This window comes from Suricata suricatta, chromosome 11 (genome assembly GCF_006229205.1).
Source record: "Suricata suricatta isolate VVHF042 chromosome 11, meerkat_22Aug2017_6uvM2_HiC, whole genome shotgun sequence".
Classification (NCBI taxonomy): domain Eukaryota; kingdom Metazoa; phylum Chordata; class Mammalia; order Carnivora; family Herpestidae; genus Suricata; species Suricata suricatta.
In genome coordinates this window covers 40,810,286-40,827,102 of record NC_043710.1, presented here as the reverse complement: position 1 = coordinate 40,827,102, position 16,817 = coordinate 40,810,286, and the positions used below count along the sequence as shown (strand labels likewise).

The 16,817-nt window shown below is 46.3% G+C and overlaps 1 protein-coding gene across 1 annotated transcript in view; it reads right to left on the bottom strand.

The window, feature by feature from the left end:
- The window catches only part of PLEKHA7 (pleckstrin homology domain containing A7), a 135,820-nt gene extending 119,009 nt beyond the window's left edge, over positions 1 to 16,811 (bottom strand). Inside the window, exon 1 of the mRNA XM_029957010.1 lies at positions 16,722 to 16,811. Within this exon, the coding sequence (XP_029812870.1) occupies positions 16,722 to 16,804 (83 nt within the window). The 5' untranslated portion in view covers positions 16,805 to 16,811. The remainder of the gene's footprint in view (positions 1 to 16,721) is intronic.
- Between the last annotated feature and the right edge of the window lie 6 nt (positions 16,812 to 16,817).

The window sequence follows — 16,817 nt, the reverse complement described above, 5'->3', positions numbered from 1 at the left end:
TTCTCTCTCTCTCTAAAAGCAAAAAAAAATTAAAAAAGAAATAAAATAAAATAAATGAAAATTATTCTTCTTCTATCTCCCCCCAAAATCCAGAAAAATTAAGGTGAAATGAAATGAGTGCTCCCCCCCTTTTCTCTATCATTCAAATTTGGAAGTAATGTAGTTACACTACCTTGATGATGAAAAAATAATTTTAAAACTTCTATGTTTTCCTTGCAGTCATCATAATCCAAAATATCTATTAGCAACTTCCCTTTAAACAACCGAGTCCCCCCCAAGCAGCCTTCTTTGCTACAGTGCCCCAGGAAACAGCGGGGTGGAGCCCTCAGGTGAATTTCTGCAGGGAGGGACCTGCAGGAACCCCAAGCCCCCCTCTGTACCTGGGAGCACTTCCTCCAGAGGGGGCAGAAAAACAAACACACCCGTACGTAATGTCATGGTACTGCGTGAAGGTTAAGGCTGGACAAGGAAGCCTCTGAAATGACTGACAAGAGAGATTTGTTTGCTTCTTTTCCCCCAACTGTCCCCATATTTCCTTCCCGTGAACATTCTTCCCCAGGCTCCTGCTCCCCCTCCTCTGCAACTACTATCATTAGTCTCACAATTCCACCTAAACATTGAACACTCTCAAAAAAAACAAAAAACAAAAAACAAAAACATTTAACACTCTCAAAAAAAAAATAAAAAACAAAAAACAAAGTGAGACTGAAATCGCCTCCACTTTCTAGCTGAGGAAGATTAGGCTCTTGAAGGTTAATGGATCCATTTAGCCAAAACCCAGGGCTTAGTCTCTAAAGGCTATGCCTCCCTTGACATCAGGTGTCTAGGCTCTGAAGTCAGGGACAGTCCTTCTCATTTAGGCTTTTGGCACAGCCTGAGAGGTCATGTCTGGGGGAGGTGTTGGCCTAGCAAGCTGGGTGCCACCCAGTACAGACGGCCCCAGGAAGCCATCTAACACACAACAGGTCCTTGAAGGCATCAAGTGGCTGCAGAAGATTGGCTGCTGGGCTTTCCGATAACCACCCATGAGAGTCAGGAATGACAGACCAGGAACAAGCCTACTCAGGCTTCACAAATTGAAAGGGTTTAAATCCAGCTCCCCTTCCTACTCTGTGACCTAGAGTAAGTTACTCAGCTGGTTTCCTCATTTACAAAGCAGAGATGGCTATAATGCCCTCTTTGTAGAGTTTTTGGGTAGATCACCTGAAATGTTCATCGTGGTAAACACTTCACACGCACTGGTGCATAATAACCATTCAATAGGCAGCAGCAAGTACAAATTATACCAACAATTAATATTAGCATGATAGAAGAGCACATCGCAGTGAGAGAACATGTACAGCCAAGAGACAGTGTTCAAGGTTAAGGAAGAACCTTCAGTTTCTCAGTCTTTTTCATCTTCAGTATGTTCACACAGACACTGGAGCCCCTTCATATTCAGTGTCTTTTCCCCTCAAGATGTCCTGCTCTAGAGAATAAGTAAAAATCATGTCATGCACTGTGTGAATTCTGATGAATTTCCATCCATAAATTACTGAGAGAGACAATTTCACAAGACCTACAAGGCAGCATCGAAAGTCAAACAGAAGGCACCCGGGATACGGCGTGGAGCCCGCTCCCTCAGCACCAGCCGAGGCAGCAGCTGGGACATGCGTACTCACCACACCAACAGCTTTGGCATCTGGAAAGCCTGGGCAGCAATCAAACTCTGCCATCATGACACCTTGGATATGTTCCCCCTCTGGGCTCAGTTTCCTTGTCTGTAAAACAAGCACTGGACTAGCTGAGCTTTGCTGTGCCCATGAGCTCAGAGACTTTTAACCTCCAAGTTCCTCTGCATGCATCTCTGCAGACCGGTGCTGGCTTCACAGCCTGCATTCAGGCCTCGAGCACCCACTACCATGCATCTCTCTAGGTGCTGGAACCAAGGGAGAAGAAGGTGGCACTGGTTTTGATTTTCATAAAATATCTGACAGCCCTTCAGAAATCGCAGAAATAAAAAGGAACTAGCTCTCACCAATCACAGATGATAAACTAACTACTAATCTTGCAGAGACAGTGACCCAAAAGAGGTATCACGATGGCCACCAAGAAAGAGGAGACAAAGTTTAAAGTGAGAGCGGGTTGGGGCGCCTGGGTGGCTCAGTCGGTTAAGCCTCCGGCTTCGGCTCAGGTCATGATCGCACGTTCGTGTGTTCGAGCCCCACGTCAGGCTCTGTGCTGACAGCTAGCTCAGAGCCTGGAGCCTGCTTCCAGTTCTGTGTCTCCTTCTCTCTCTGCCCCTCCCCCTCTCATGCTCTGTCTCTCTCTGTATCAAAAATAAAAACATTAAAAAAAAATTAAAGTGAGAGCGGGTTAGTGTGGCAGGCAGATGACAGGCGCAATGTACCTGGCCATATACAAGTCTAGAATTGTTGTGCTGAGTTCTGCACTTTTGAATTTGGGAAAACCTTCAAGTGTTGGTAATTAGACCTGAATCTTATCATTGCCACTTAATACATGAGTAATGTTTTAGAAACACAAACACATTCAAGGTGTCACTTAACTCTCATTCACAACAAACATTTCTTTCTATCATAATCAGATGAGGAAAGGGGCTTGAGGAGGTTAAGTGACTTGCCCAAATCTCACAGCTAGGAAGTACAGGGCTGGCAGGCAACCCGTGGCCTGGAGTCCAAATTCAGGGATCTTTCCAGGATTTTTTATGCCTGCCAAAATGGAGAGGAGAGCGCTTATATTCAGTGTGATTTCATTTGCGTGTACAACCCAGCACAGGAGCCGAGTCAGGGAGAAGCCAACAATGCAAATTTTAAAAGTGAAGTCCCCAAACCTAAATGTGTAGGATGTCATTAGGGAACATTCCTGACACACGGCTTCTGTTGCTAAAGTAGTGGTTCTCAACTGGGGTAGTTTTGCCCCTAGGAGACATGTGGCAACGCCTAGAGACTTTTTTGATCTTCACAACTGGGGGATGTTGCCGGCATCCAGGGGGTAGAAGCAAGAGATGTCACTAAACATCCTATAAGCACAGGACAGTCCCCATAATAAGGAATAATCTGCTTCGAAACAGATGACGGATGACACGCTCCATCTTAGCAAACAAGAGGAACAGAAAGACGAGTTATACTTTCAAAGAACAAAGAGGGTATCAGGAAATATAAACACTCTAGACTTGACTTTGGATTTCTTCCAGGCTGGGCTCTAGCCCTAATTCACTGTGCGATCCTGGGCAAGTCACTTAACCAACCTGTGTCATATTTCCCCTGTAAAACAAGACAGGAGGAGGTAGGGGAGGAACATTTTTTAACAGAGTTGATTCTCAAACATTTCTCTAGCTGATACTGGCCTGGGATTCCGGCTAAAATGCAAAATTCCTAGATTTCATTCCCAGAGATTCTTCATTTTTAACAAGCACCCCCAGAGGAATCTCTTATAGATGGTTAATAAAGTACAGCTTGAATAGCATAAGAACAATTTTTAAAAATGAAATAAATAAAATGTGTGTAGCTTTGTCTATGCAGGATTTGTAAGCTTCAGGGATGGTGCCACCAGCACCTCAGGGGTTAATCCAAGGGCCTCCTTACCTGTAGGGAATCTATGGGGACTCTCTCAAGGGAGCTCCAGCTTCTCTAAGGCCCAGGGCCTGGGAAGCAGCCCCACCATGAGACAAGCTAAGGAGCAACCGAAACTACAAGAACAGCCTCCAATCTGAGAAGCTGCTCATGGAACAAAGCCCCAGTCACACACACTCCAGAGAGGGTGGGGAAGGGGATGATAGGACTTAGAACACCAAGACAAATGTATTAGCCAACAATGAACATAACCATTCTCAAATCATGTAAAGGAACATGGGCAAACCCAAATACATTTAAAGAAGGGACTCAATCACTCACAGCAATAATTCAGTCCCCTATTAACTCCTCTGCGAAGACATCTCTACAACACTCAAGAGGAACCTGGCAGAAGTGAGGTCTCAGGGATCCCAGCCTACAAGGGTTGAACATTCGGTATAAGCACGTGCTACTTTGCCCTGTTTGTCCTCCAGACCCAAGCTGAATGCCATACTTTGCTATTCACTCAGAGCTCTGTTCCGCAGCCCTCCTTCCTGTGCCTGTGCTCTACAAGTTTGAGAAAAGTAAACCCAGGCCCTAGCTAATGAACCAAATATACAGATTCATACCCTGTTTGCTCATTTTTATCTTTAACCTTCACTAAAGCATCCTCATCCTGTCCAGATCCCCTGCCTAGTTTCCAGGCAGAGTGACACAGCCAGAACGCACCCTGGTAATAGACGGGCATGAGGTACATCCGTAGGGACTTCTCAGCAAGCCAATACCACACAGGACAGGAGTAACACAATCCTCTCCTTTGTCATTTCACCCTTTCTGCTTCCATTAAGAATATGGAGCAAACTACTCCCGTAGATATCACAGACTTCTAACACAAATCTTCTCAGAAAGGGAGATTGATGATAGGAAATGGTAGACACATCTCACTCCTTATTCAGAGAAAATCATTGAACATTAATAATTAACAAAGAATCACCTATAGAATGTTCTAAAACCCATGATGTCAATGTCCCAACCCAGACCAAATAAATCAGAATCTCTGGCACTGAATCTCAGGCATCAGTATTTTTTAAAGCTCCAAAGAGGTTTTTTTTATGTCTTTTATTTATTTTTTGAGAACAAGAGAGAGACAGCATGAGCAGGGAAGGGTCAGAGAGAGAGGGAGACACAGAATCCGAAGCAGGCTCCAGGCTCTGTCAGCTGTCAGCACAGAGCCCAATGCGGGGCTCAAACCCACTAACCATGAGATCATGACTTCAGCCAAAGCCGGAAGCTGGACGCTTAACCGACTGAGCCACCCGGGCGCTCCAGCTCCAAAGAGTTTCTAACGTATGGCCAGCAATGGCATCCACCAGGAAAGGTCTCACAGTGGGGACACTGGGCTCCAACTTGCCAACTAAAAGTACCAGTGACATTCAGCCCCAAAGTAGATATGGGGTAACAATAAAAGGAGGCAGGGGTGCTGGGGTTGCTTAGTCAGTTGGGCAACTGACTTGGGCTCAGGTCATGATCTCATGGGTGTTCAAATCCCATGTCAGGCTCTGTGCTAACAGCTTGGAGCCTAAAGCTTGCTTCAGATTCTGTGTCTCCCTCTCTCTGTCCCTCGCTGCTTACGTTCATTCTCTCTGTCTCTCAAAAACAAATAAACATTAAAAAAATTAAAAGAAAAACAATAAAAGGAGGAAGAAAAAGCTTCCTCTCTTCAAAAGGAAGAAAAGCAACCTGTCATGGAAATTTTATTTCATTTTGAGAAAGAGAGCACACAAGTAGGGGAGAGGACAGAGGGGAGGAGAGAGAGGGAAGAAAGGAATGAGGGAGGGGGAAGGAGGGAAGGAGAGAGGGGAAGAAGGAGAGAGGGAGAGAATGAGAAGGCCAAGCAGACTCCACATTCAGCACAGAGCCCCACACTGGGCTTGATCCCATGACCCTAGGACCATGACCTGAGTCAAAATCAAGAGTTGGACACTCACCCAACTGAGCCACCCAGGTGCCCCTGACATGGAAAATTTAAGTAGGGGCTGAAAAGCAGAGAAGTAGCTTTTTTTTTTTTTAACCAAGTGCATAAACCCACTGGGTTTTGACCCCTAAATGTTTATTTTATTTCAATCAAGTGCTATAACTCTACCAGGCCATGAAAGAAGAAAAAGCAAAGTGTGAAACCAGGCATCTCATCTTAAGAGTGTAAACCTTCTAAGGAAGTAAAACTAGAAGCATGAAGCAGCTTGTGTTAAGGCAGGATCTCCTGGTGCTGACTTGTAGGGGAGGGCAAGGAGCTGGAGGAGGAGCTCAGACAGCCTGGGCCCAGCCCCAGGGGCACTTTGGGCTCTGGGCTCTGGGCTCCAGGCTCAGGCCTTCTAGCCACACTCAGATACTCCCACAGGTGCTGCAGGACTCAATTCCCAGTCTGTTTCCTGTACGATTTGGTCCACCCTGCTGGCCTATTGCCAGCCAGCTCTAAAATATCTAAGCAAGGGACACAAGGGGCCTCTTACTGCCTGCGAAGTTACAGCTACATTCATTTCCCTTCCAAATTAACATCCTACTGCCCTGTAGTAAGCTGTCAGCTCCCAACAAAGAGTGCTGGCCAAGAAAGGTAGTGGCCAAGGCTATTTGGGCAGAGGGCACAGCAGCTACTTGATGCCAAGTGTGGGAAGCCCTGGGTAAGACCCTAGCCCTCCACACTGACAGCCAGCTTTCCCATCACCAGAATGCACTCGAATGCCCCTCTCTGCCTGGCATTCCTTCCTCACTGCACATTTACCACTAGGCCAATGCGCTTGGGACTGAAACATAATTAATCCTTGCTCTAGCCACATTTCTTTTTTCCCAGAGAATGAATCTGATAGACCCGCAGTGTCAATAAGGGAGCACCACTCTGAATGCTAATCGCCCCCACAGGTTCTGCAGAGGGCACGAGAGAGGCCCGGAGGCTGACCCTCACAGCGTGGGCACTCTCAGGTTCCGAAACCCTACCTGGCGTTATCAGCAGCAACTCGATGCAGGGACCGCCCTCCCAGTCGAGACAGCAGTAGCCAGAGACCCTCAAGTTTCCTCCAGGGTAACATAAGGCTGGTGGCCGAAGCCGCGATGATCAGGCAGTGGGGGGAGAGGCGAGCGAGCGAGCTGCCTGCAGACTGTGCACAGCTCCTCTGCTCCACTACAGTGAAGGGAACCAGCAGAGGGTGAGGATTTAAAATGCAGCAGTTGAGATTTAGGTTAGATTCACAGATGAACTTCCTGACAGAGAGGGTAGCGCTGGAAAGGCTGACCCATTACTTAAATTTCACTGGGGAGCCACAAGAGGCTGATTGTACTGTCTGCCAGGAAGCAAGTGAGCTGCATGAAGAGGGAGCCTTCTGTGCACAGTGATCAGAAGCAGGGACCTCTCTGGGATGACCCACAGCCATCTAACATGCCATCACTTTCCTGCTTTTTAGTGCAAGATAAATAGAACAATCTCATAATCCCCACCAAGATGCAATTTTAAATGTACTTATTATTTGATCTAGGAATTTCCGTTCCAGGAATCTAAGAAAATGGTAAAATCTTTAGTCAAATATTTTTATGTATTTTAGGGGAAAGATGCATTTATGTATTTGAGTGGACCCAATCTAAATACCCAACTACTGAATGGGGAATTAAGTAAATGATGGCACATGTACTCCACAGACTATTACATAGCAAATAAAAATGTTTTTAAGGGACAGGTAATAACCTGGGAAACGCACATGACATGATCTGACGTAAAGGGAATAAAGCATATTAAACTGCATATTTTAGAAAAAAGTATATGTGCATTTTGAAAATGAACGGAGGAAAATACACCAAAATGTTAGCAGTAATCATCTCTGAGTGTGGAAGCAAATATTTTTATTTCCTCAGTATTCTCCAGATATTATAAAATTAGCCCATTACCTTAATAATCAGAGACTGTAGACATTAAAAAAGAAAAGAAAAGAAAACTCTGTTCTCTGATGTACCTTAGCACCATAAATCTACTTCATCTATGTGGCTATTATTCCCAGAAAGCAAAACGGTGACACTCAATCTTGTGCTTGGCAAGACAAACACATTCTCGCTTCCAAAATGGCTCAGCACCCCCACTGCAGCCACCTGAAAACCACTCATCACCATTTCCCACTAGGAAGCACGGGGTCTTCCCCCCGAAGGTCTGTGGGGCTCTCATTCTGAGGCCAGACCCTCCCTTCACATCCAATTACAGCACACCTAAGTGAGTCTGAAAGGCAAGGGAGAAAGGTGTGGAATACTGCAAAGAACGGGGATTTACTGGATTAACTCTGAGAAGTCATGAACTGCCAGATTTAGATGACCACTATTTACTCAATGTCCACTGTATGCCAGGAACTGGACAGGATGCCTTCACATGCTTTGCCAAGAAGGAAACATTAGCCCTGTTTTATACAAGAGACTGAGGCTCCAGAACTGCCATCAACTTGCCTCAAATCACACAGACAGTAAGTGGCAGAGCTGGGACTAAATGCTGCTCACCCAACTCCAAGTCAGGAAAAGTTTCTTCTCCAATCACTTCTAACATCAGCATCTTTGCAGGGAACAAGATGCAGAGCACACTTCTTCCTTGCAGACTTAGACCGCCACCCTTGGTAGCTAAGACAGGCCACTCACGGCTTCTTGGCCACTTTCTGTCTCCACCACTACCTATGGATGCAAACACTGTAGCCCCATGTGCACACCTCAATGACCTACTGTGGCCAAATGACCCTTAAGAATGACCCAGCACTGCAAACTGAGGCTTACTAACAAGGTCCTGTCTAGGGGTGTCTGAAACCCTGATGAGAATATTTATGACTATTCCTATATTCATAAAGGAGAATCTCCTTTATGCTCACAACATCTCTGAAGAAGGCAGGCTCTTGTCCCCTTTTGCAGATGAGAAAACTAAGGTTGGAGAGCAGGCTGACCTGTTCTAAGTCTAATAGGCAGGAGAGCTAGCACTAGAACTCAAGCCCTCTAATTTCCGGCCCAGTGATTTTTCTACCACTGAAGAGAATATGAAGATCTTGGACTCAGAAGCCTGAAGGCCAAGATTCAAACCTACAAACTGTGTGACCTTGGGCCCATTAATTAAAACCTAAGTTTCATTTTGCTCCATTGCAACATAAAAAAAAATAACAGCCCCTACTTAGAATAGTTGTTATGAGGATTAAATGGGATAATACATGTAAAAGAACTAGCAGGGAGGTGTTCACACAATCCTGAAGGCATAGCACTAACACTCTTCCATCTTCTCTAATATGCAAGGCCCAAAGGCTTTGTCTGAAAACAGGCCATGAGGGCCCACACCAACTTGGATGGAACCAGTTTTCTGCTTTGCAAGGCCTGGCCAGTAGCTTGCACCTAGCTTTCAACGTCTTACTGAGATGACTTTGAACACACTTTTCTCTCTCTGTAAGTCTCACCTCTGATTTCAGCTTATCCAGGAAGTCCTCCCTTATCTGCCTAGACTGGCTTTGGTCCTACAGATTCCTGGACTTACAGCCTTATCAGATGCTCCCCACTATTATCCACAATGGCTGTTTACTTGCCTGTCTCCCCCACTAGACTGAAGGCAGTGACTGTGGCTATATTCAATCTTCGTTACCTATCTATATTGGTTTCCTATTGCAACTGTAATAAATTACCACAAATTTAGTGGCTTAAAACAACACAAATGTATGGTCTTATAGTTCTGGAGGTCAGAAGTCCAAAATCAGTCTCACTGAGCTAAAATTAAAGTTTATCAGCAGAGCTCCATGGGAGAAACCATTCCTTACCTTTTACAGTTCCCAGAGGCTGCCCACATCCCTTAGCTCAGGGCCCTGCATCACTGCAACCTGTTACCTTCAGCATGTTTCCCTCTTTCATCTGACCCTCTTGTAAGAACCCTTTTGATTACAGTGGGCTCATCCAGATAAACCAGAATCATCTCTCACTACAGGATCCTTCACTTAATTATACCTACAAAGACCGTTTTACCCTATAAGGTAACATATTCCCAGGGTCTGGGGATTAGAACATGGACTCTTTGGGAGTGTGGAGAGGAATCACTCTGCCTACCCTACTACCACAGCATCTAGGACACAGCAAATGGGCAGTGTGATTGCCTGCTGCATGCAAGAGGCTATGCTTCGTCTGGTCCTAAACCACTGAAAAGTGGAATCTTCTTGGCTGGTTTAGGAAAGTCCCAGAGCCTCACACTTCCCCTCTATTCCAGTCAAAATCTCCCAAAAGGCCCCTCTCTCCATAACCTGAAACTCCAGATTTCTTCAGCTAACTTGGCAGTAGCCCACACTTACATCTCCATACCTCCACTCCAGGTAAAAATCTTCTAGTTAGTTCCCTGAACCCTGAAAGTATGGGTAGATGAATCAATCTCAAAAAGTATCTGGTAATTGCCCTTTGGGTAGACTGACAGGCACAGTCTATGTCTTCCCAGAGCTCTCAATCCACATGGCATCATCACAATGTGAACAGAAACCAGGCAGCAAGATAAGGGTTCTATCACTTACCAGGATGAGTCAGATTTGATAAATATCACATATTACAAATACAGCACATTCTTTGAAATTCCATCAAAATCAGGCTTTAATTTAGCAGGCTACAGTAGCAACCTAGCAACCCAACCACATATATTTCCACATGAGCCTGGTACCTAAACAAGATGTTGGGATCCCTGAGAAGAGGAGCAGGCTGGGTCCAGGTTTCACCCACTTTACAGAATATGACAGGTGGCTAGGATTTGGCAATGGAAGGAACCCAAGATCTGAGATCTGAATCCTGACTCTCCAACCTATCCTATGTTACCCTGGGCTTGTTAGTCAGCCTCTCTGAGCTTTCTCAATATATACAACACTGAGTCCACCAGTAATGACCCACAGTTAAAATGCTTAGCAGGTAGTATATTCCCACTAGCAGATGACCTCCATTTTCCTGCCCCTGAAATAATAAAGTTGGCAGGGCAATAGCTCCTCTAGGAAAGTACAAATTGGTGTATGTGCACTGCTTCCCTAATGTTATCCCTGCAACACTCACCCACCGCCTCTGTGATTTCTGGCACCTCCCTGCCCAATCTGTACCTCCACTTTTTTCTTTGAATAGACTACATAGATAACAATAGCTGTCAAATAATGATTTTGATGTTGCAAGTATATTTTCTTCAAATACACATGAAAAATTATATACTCATGTACAAAGCTATTAAAATTAAAAACATTCGCCCCTGTATTATGTCATATGTGTTCACACTTTGGGAAACTCTGATGAAAAAACCTGGCTTAAGTAAACGCTGTTATGTGCGCCCAGGTAATTTCCCTGCTTTGAGACTCAGTTTCTCCCAAAAAAGAAAATAAAGAGAATGTTCGAGACCACCTTTCCATTTCCTGCCAGTTCCAAGATTCTGAGACTTATTATTAAGTGGTCTGAATAAGCAAAAGAATCTGGGCAGGGAACTTGTTTAAAAGGTGACGAATACCATGTAATATAATTAGAATCATTCATCTTATAATCAGAGAGAAGAAAAGGATGAAAGAGAATGACACAGGAATGTATGCCTCTGGCTGTGCGCTTCTCCTTAATGGAACTTCTTACATCAGTTCTTCATGAAAGGGCATTTGGTGGTGCATCTCGGCTTGGATGGTTGTTAGTTTTACCACCTTAGGCAATTTATTTAACCTACGAGTTTCTACAGCTGTAAAATGGGTCAGATGGGTAACACCTCCTCCATGAGACTGTCTGGGGATTAAGTCTAAGTAATGTGTCTGGGTACCTGAAACAGAGCTGGAAAATATCACTACTTGCTGTTGCCACTAGGCCTGGACTAACTGAGTGCACATGTGCCTCTCCGTTTCCTTATAAACTCTCTGAAGGCAGGAATACCTTGTTCATCTTTTTCTCCCCCACAGTGCCTAGCAGTGTTGTATACAAAATGAAAGAACTTGACTTGAATACGTAGGGAACCAATTCTTATAGAAAGAGCTCCTGCTCCAAGACAGGAAACTGAATATTCCCAGAGATGTACAGATGACAACCAAATCTTCCCTGACAAAAACAAATGTTCCCTCTTCCTTAAAAAAAAAAAAAGAAAGAAAGAAAGAAAGTTGAGAAATCCACTGAAATGTAAACAATGCTGTCTTCAGTCCTTGGACCATGATTCCCCACCCCCTTCAATCTTCCTTTGTAATATTCTAAAGATTCCAAAATGTATGCATAATAGTAAAAAGCTTATTACAAGGATAAATGAGGCTGCTTGCCTCGGGGTCAGAGAGTCAGAGACATGAGGTCCAGTATCTGCCCTTACAAATCTGGCTACCTGACCTCAGGCAAGTCACTCCGCTTTCCAGTAAAATGACAGTAACAATACCTACTCTGACATTACCAGGCTGTTCTGGGAGCAAGGGCACTCAGTGGATGCCACAAAAACCCTACCTCCACTAACGACAGTTCTAGAATCTCCTGAGCATGCCTGGAACTCCACCAGTTGCTTTCTACTTTCCATTCCTAACCAGACTTTTATTCCTTTATTTGTGTCATACCCTCAAATGTTATTCTTGTCATAAAAAGAATAACCCACAAAGCAACAGCCTATCCCTTATCCTATAAATGGGCTACAAAATAAATGAGGATGAATTCGAGGCTGTGATCATAACTCTCTGTTAATGAGCACCACCCATGTTGGGAACACCACCAGCCGTGAGCCCTTATTTTCACAGGGTGTTTCTTTTTTTCTGAACACATTTAAAACTTCAAACTTGAGTGCTCACTAGCAGATACAGTCTGGAGCAGCAGGAAGGAGGCAAAACGGCTAACTAGAACCATCAGAAAGAATGATGAGACCCTGAAAACTTGCAGTCTAATTGTTGGCTCTAAACCAAACATTTCTCTTGCCTAAAGCCAGGTGAAACTAGCAACCCCTTTCTTTCTTTCTCCACAAATATTTGGCTTGTTTATATGAATTACACTCCAGTCAGAAGGTAATAAAACTGACCCTCAGCATCTACGTGTTGCCCAGCATTGAGGCAAGCTAACGTACAATCTCTTTAACATACCTGGCATTACCACGCCTAAGAGCAACTCTGAGCCACCAGCAACCTCATTCTTAAAAGGACCCGATAGATGAATGAGCACAAGAGGGTTATAACCCCGTACAAATGACACTTACAAGTCACAGCCAAGAAGATGCTGTGTCTATGAGTCCCACATAGCTTATGGATGAGGAACAAAGAGGACAAGAGAGGGACACCAAAAAACCAAACTGATCAATAAGGACCTCTTTTACTCATTTTACAAACATGTTAAGAATTAGCCTAGGAAGTTAGAATAGAATAGGTCAATGGAAAAATGGCAGTGTGCAAACATTTGCAAAAGCTTTGGTTTATTCCTACTGTGGGAGACAGGTCTTCAGATGCATGATTTCCAGAGGGTGTCGGATAGACAACAATAATTACAATTCCTAACAGCTCAACTTCCTCCTCAACTTCCTAATCGATAATTAACTGCATATATTGTGAAAATTAAATGAGATAAAACATGAAAGCACTTAGAAGAGTGGTATACAGGAAGTTATCGATTCTTTGCACACGACATCACAGTTTTATATACATGATCCCATTGGATCATAAGAACTGTGTGAGGCAGGTTTTACTATTCTCATGAGACACTGGCTCAAAGAGATAAGAGGACTTGTCTAGAGTGACAGAGCTAAAAAGTGCCAAGTATCTGGTTGCTCTTTGGACTAACATTTCATAATCATGGCTAGCCCAGAGATGGCTGCTTTAGCAAAAGTCTGAGCATGCCACCTTTCTAGTTCAACTGTGCTGTGTCCCTGTAGTCAGGGATTCATCCAAGGCCTCTTTGAATGGTCTGAAGCTGGAAAACAGGTTTGATGTGAAGGTCAGAACAAACTCTTCCAGAGCAGGTCTCACATCTGACCCTAGGAGCCTGGGTATGGCATCTGGGGTCAGGAAAAAAAAAAAAAAAATTTTTTTTTTGATATTCCCATTTTCTACATAAAACTCTCTCAGTTGCTGCTCCAAGGATCCTCCAGTTACCTTTAATTAATAATAAAAAATAATAATAGCTACCAATTAAGAAGCACTGTATTAAATCCTTTACAAACATCTCATAGTCCTCACAATTATCCTTGGGGGGCAGAGGGTATTGAAGAGAGGTATCCTTATCCCTCTTTAACAGGCAAGGAAATCAAACACCATCTGCCTCAATTAACCCTCATTGTCGCTCCCCTTGCTCCTGGATACACAAAGGGCAGAGGCCTAGAATACTGGCCTCTTTTCAGAGACCGTATAAAACCTAGGGAGGAATTTTGTGTTTTTGCAAACCAAGACTGCAAAGCTGTCAGGGTCTTCATTCTGTTTTTCCTCTTGATATTATCCAACCCAGAACAAACCTTCAGGACACCTCTCTCTTAGCATGGGTACTTTTTCCCTGCTGTCCATCCCAGGAAAAGGCTCCCTGCTACAGCTGGGGCTGAGGAACAGTCAGAGCCACCATCAGCCCCCATGCCTCCTTTAAAAAGGAAGGAAAACAAGCCCAGGAGCTGGTATACATAAACAAAATGGCTCTTCTCCCAGGTTGGAAGGGCAGTCAGGCCCCAGGAGACAGGCCTTAGCTACTGCTGAACTCACTACAACCTGCTGTGTCCAGCACAGACATTAGGAACAGGACACACAGGGGACTCTCCAAACCAGCCCTGCTCAGTCCTCTGAAATTACAACCTGTGAAGATTCTGGCTGCTGCCTAATAACCCCACAATCCCACAGCCTTTCTGATAACTGCCTCACTTTCCCCCACAACCCCTTGACCTCCTATTTACTTCACAGTGCCCCCAGGGACCGTATTACCCATCTACTCTTTATGGCATCACCTTGAACAGCTTCCCGAGGCGATGGCCAGGCCATTATCAATGAATATTCAGCCATGACCAGGAGGCTACAAGGCAAGCAGACATTAGATGGCAGCCATGGGCAGGCTTCCCATGTTAGAAAACACTTACTCCTAATCAGGGCCATCTCCAAACCCTCAACTTGCACAGTACCAGCAGATCAGCAGCAGATCAGGGCACTGCTGGAGAAGGTGGCACTCTGAAAGCACATATGTTGGGGGAGGGGTGCCACTGAGTATACGTAGGCTAGTGGAAGGACAGGTGGCACGGACTCCCCAGTGACCCAGGTAGCAGGGTCAGCAGCCTCTCTGAAAGGCTGGAATGAGATGGGGACTATGTGTCCCTGGGCAGCCATCAGAACAGTCCAGCCCTGGAGACCAGAGCCAGGAGCAAGGTGAATCCAGCAAGCCAAGTTACCAACTTGGGGGACAGAAAATTGAGGGGAGAGATGTGGGCTACTGCAGCAGCCTGTCTCTGATACCATGCACAGCTAAAATCTCCCTCCCTGCACTCCATACCCCCAATAAACCCACCACTCTTTACACACTTTCCACTCCCCTAGAGCAATCCCCCTCCCCACACCTACCCAGAAAGCCCAGCCCCTTTGGTACTCCTAAGAGTGTCAACTTCCAAGACATGCTCAACTTCTACTCACACTAACTCTACAGATCCATCAACCCTTCAGTTCACTCTATCCACAGCTGACAAGAAAAACAGTTTCTCAGGTGTCTAAAGCACCATGCTGCCAGGAGGGTTGAGTTTGGCAACTCTCCACAAGCCCCAGCTGGGGCAAAATCTCCTCATGCCTGCCTCCAACTGGCCCCCTCCAACCCACCTCCCCCAGAACCAAGCCCCATTCACAGCTCTTGATTTAAACCTGGGTTCTTCCATTCCCACTCAATAGGGGCACACCTGAAATGCCCAGCACACACAGCACAGACCTCGTTAGACTACCAGCTTTAGAATCCAGCTTTCCCCAGCCAAGGGGGAGGGAAACTGAAACCATCTGAGGGAGGAGCTGCACTCCGCCCTCAGCTCTTCCCCACCTTGACCTCTTCCTTCTAGTAGGTACTGAGGGCACTGGTCCAGATAACAACCTGGCAGACCCTTTTGCCTCGGCCCACAGTTCTACAGATCTGGGGTCTGAAAACAGACCCGGAGGCACCTGTTGAGCAGGTGCAGAGATTTGCAGGTACTGGGGCTGGGGCCCTTTCTAGAAAGCTTCAGATGGCCAGGAGAGGACCCAGGTCTTACTACCTGGCCTGGAAGCTTCATCAGGAAGCTGCGCTGGGACAAGGGTGGGAGGGTGTTTGCTTTCAGAAAGCAAAGGAGGAAAGGTACAGGCTGGTTCATAAAAACGGAGAGCTGCTCTCCCTCTGCCCTCCTGAGGTGGGGGGAGGGGATGGTGCTGTCCCACAGACATGGAAAGGGGATCCCTTCCACAAAGTGCCGGTGACTAGGGAAACACCAGCATCCTTCTCAGGAAACTAGCTGCAATACCTCGGGCTTAAACCTTGAGTGCCAATGCCAAAAAAGGGAAAGAAAAACCTGCAACCCACCAATCTCATCTCCAGATTCCCTCTCTCCAGCTAGACACATTAATAATTAACTTGCCTACCCGGGAGCTCGCCAGCGTTGCCATAAAAGATGAGTAATGGCACCGGAGTCCCGGCCCCAAGCCCGCAAGCTTCTGGGCTCAGGGCTGGGACGGACGCTTGTAACAAAGCCTCCGCATTCCTCCGGGAAGGTGTGTCTGAAACCAGACCTGTCAAACGACGAGAAGCTGCCCCCTTACCTCCCCCTTAGCTGGCTCCCAGCAGGAAGGGTGGAGGGGGGCGGGTAGATAAGGGGACCAGAGATCGACTCTGCCTAGTCTATCCCCCCCCGCACCCCCCAACGGATCAGTGCCCCCAACCACAGCTGATTTCGGGAAGCAGAGCTGTCTGCTGAGAGCTAATCCTGTTACCATGAACGCAGGCTGTACTTGGAGACCCAATTCTCAAAACAACAAGGCAGCTCCCTCGGCGCCCTTCCCGATGAGTAACCCCTAGCCCGGCGCCCGCCCCACGAATTCTCCGCTGAAACTCCCGCGGCGTGCTGCGGATCCCACGCGGATGGCCAGCCGGGGACGAGCCCGCTCCCGTCACGCCAGCGCCCACCCACAAAACCAACCCCCGATCCGGCCCCTGCTCCCTGCTGGCCCGCAACCCCCCGAAAGTTACAGTGCGCGGACACACCTGCAGGCCCCCCGTGGCGGTCCCCGCCAGCCCCCCAGGGCGGCGGGGCATGCATCCCCGGCCGGGCAGCGCCGCCGCTCCATGCGCCCGCTCCTC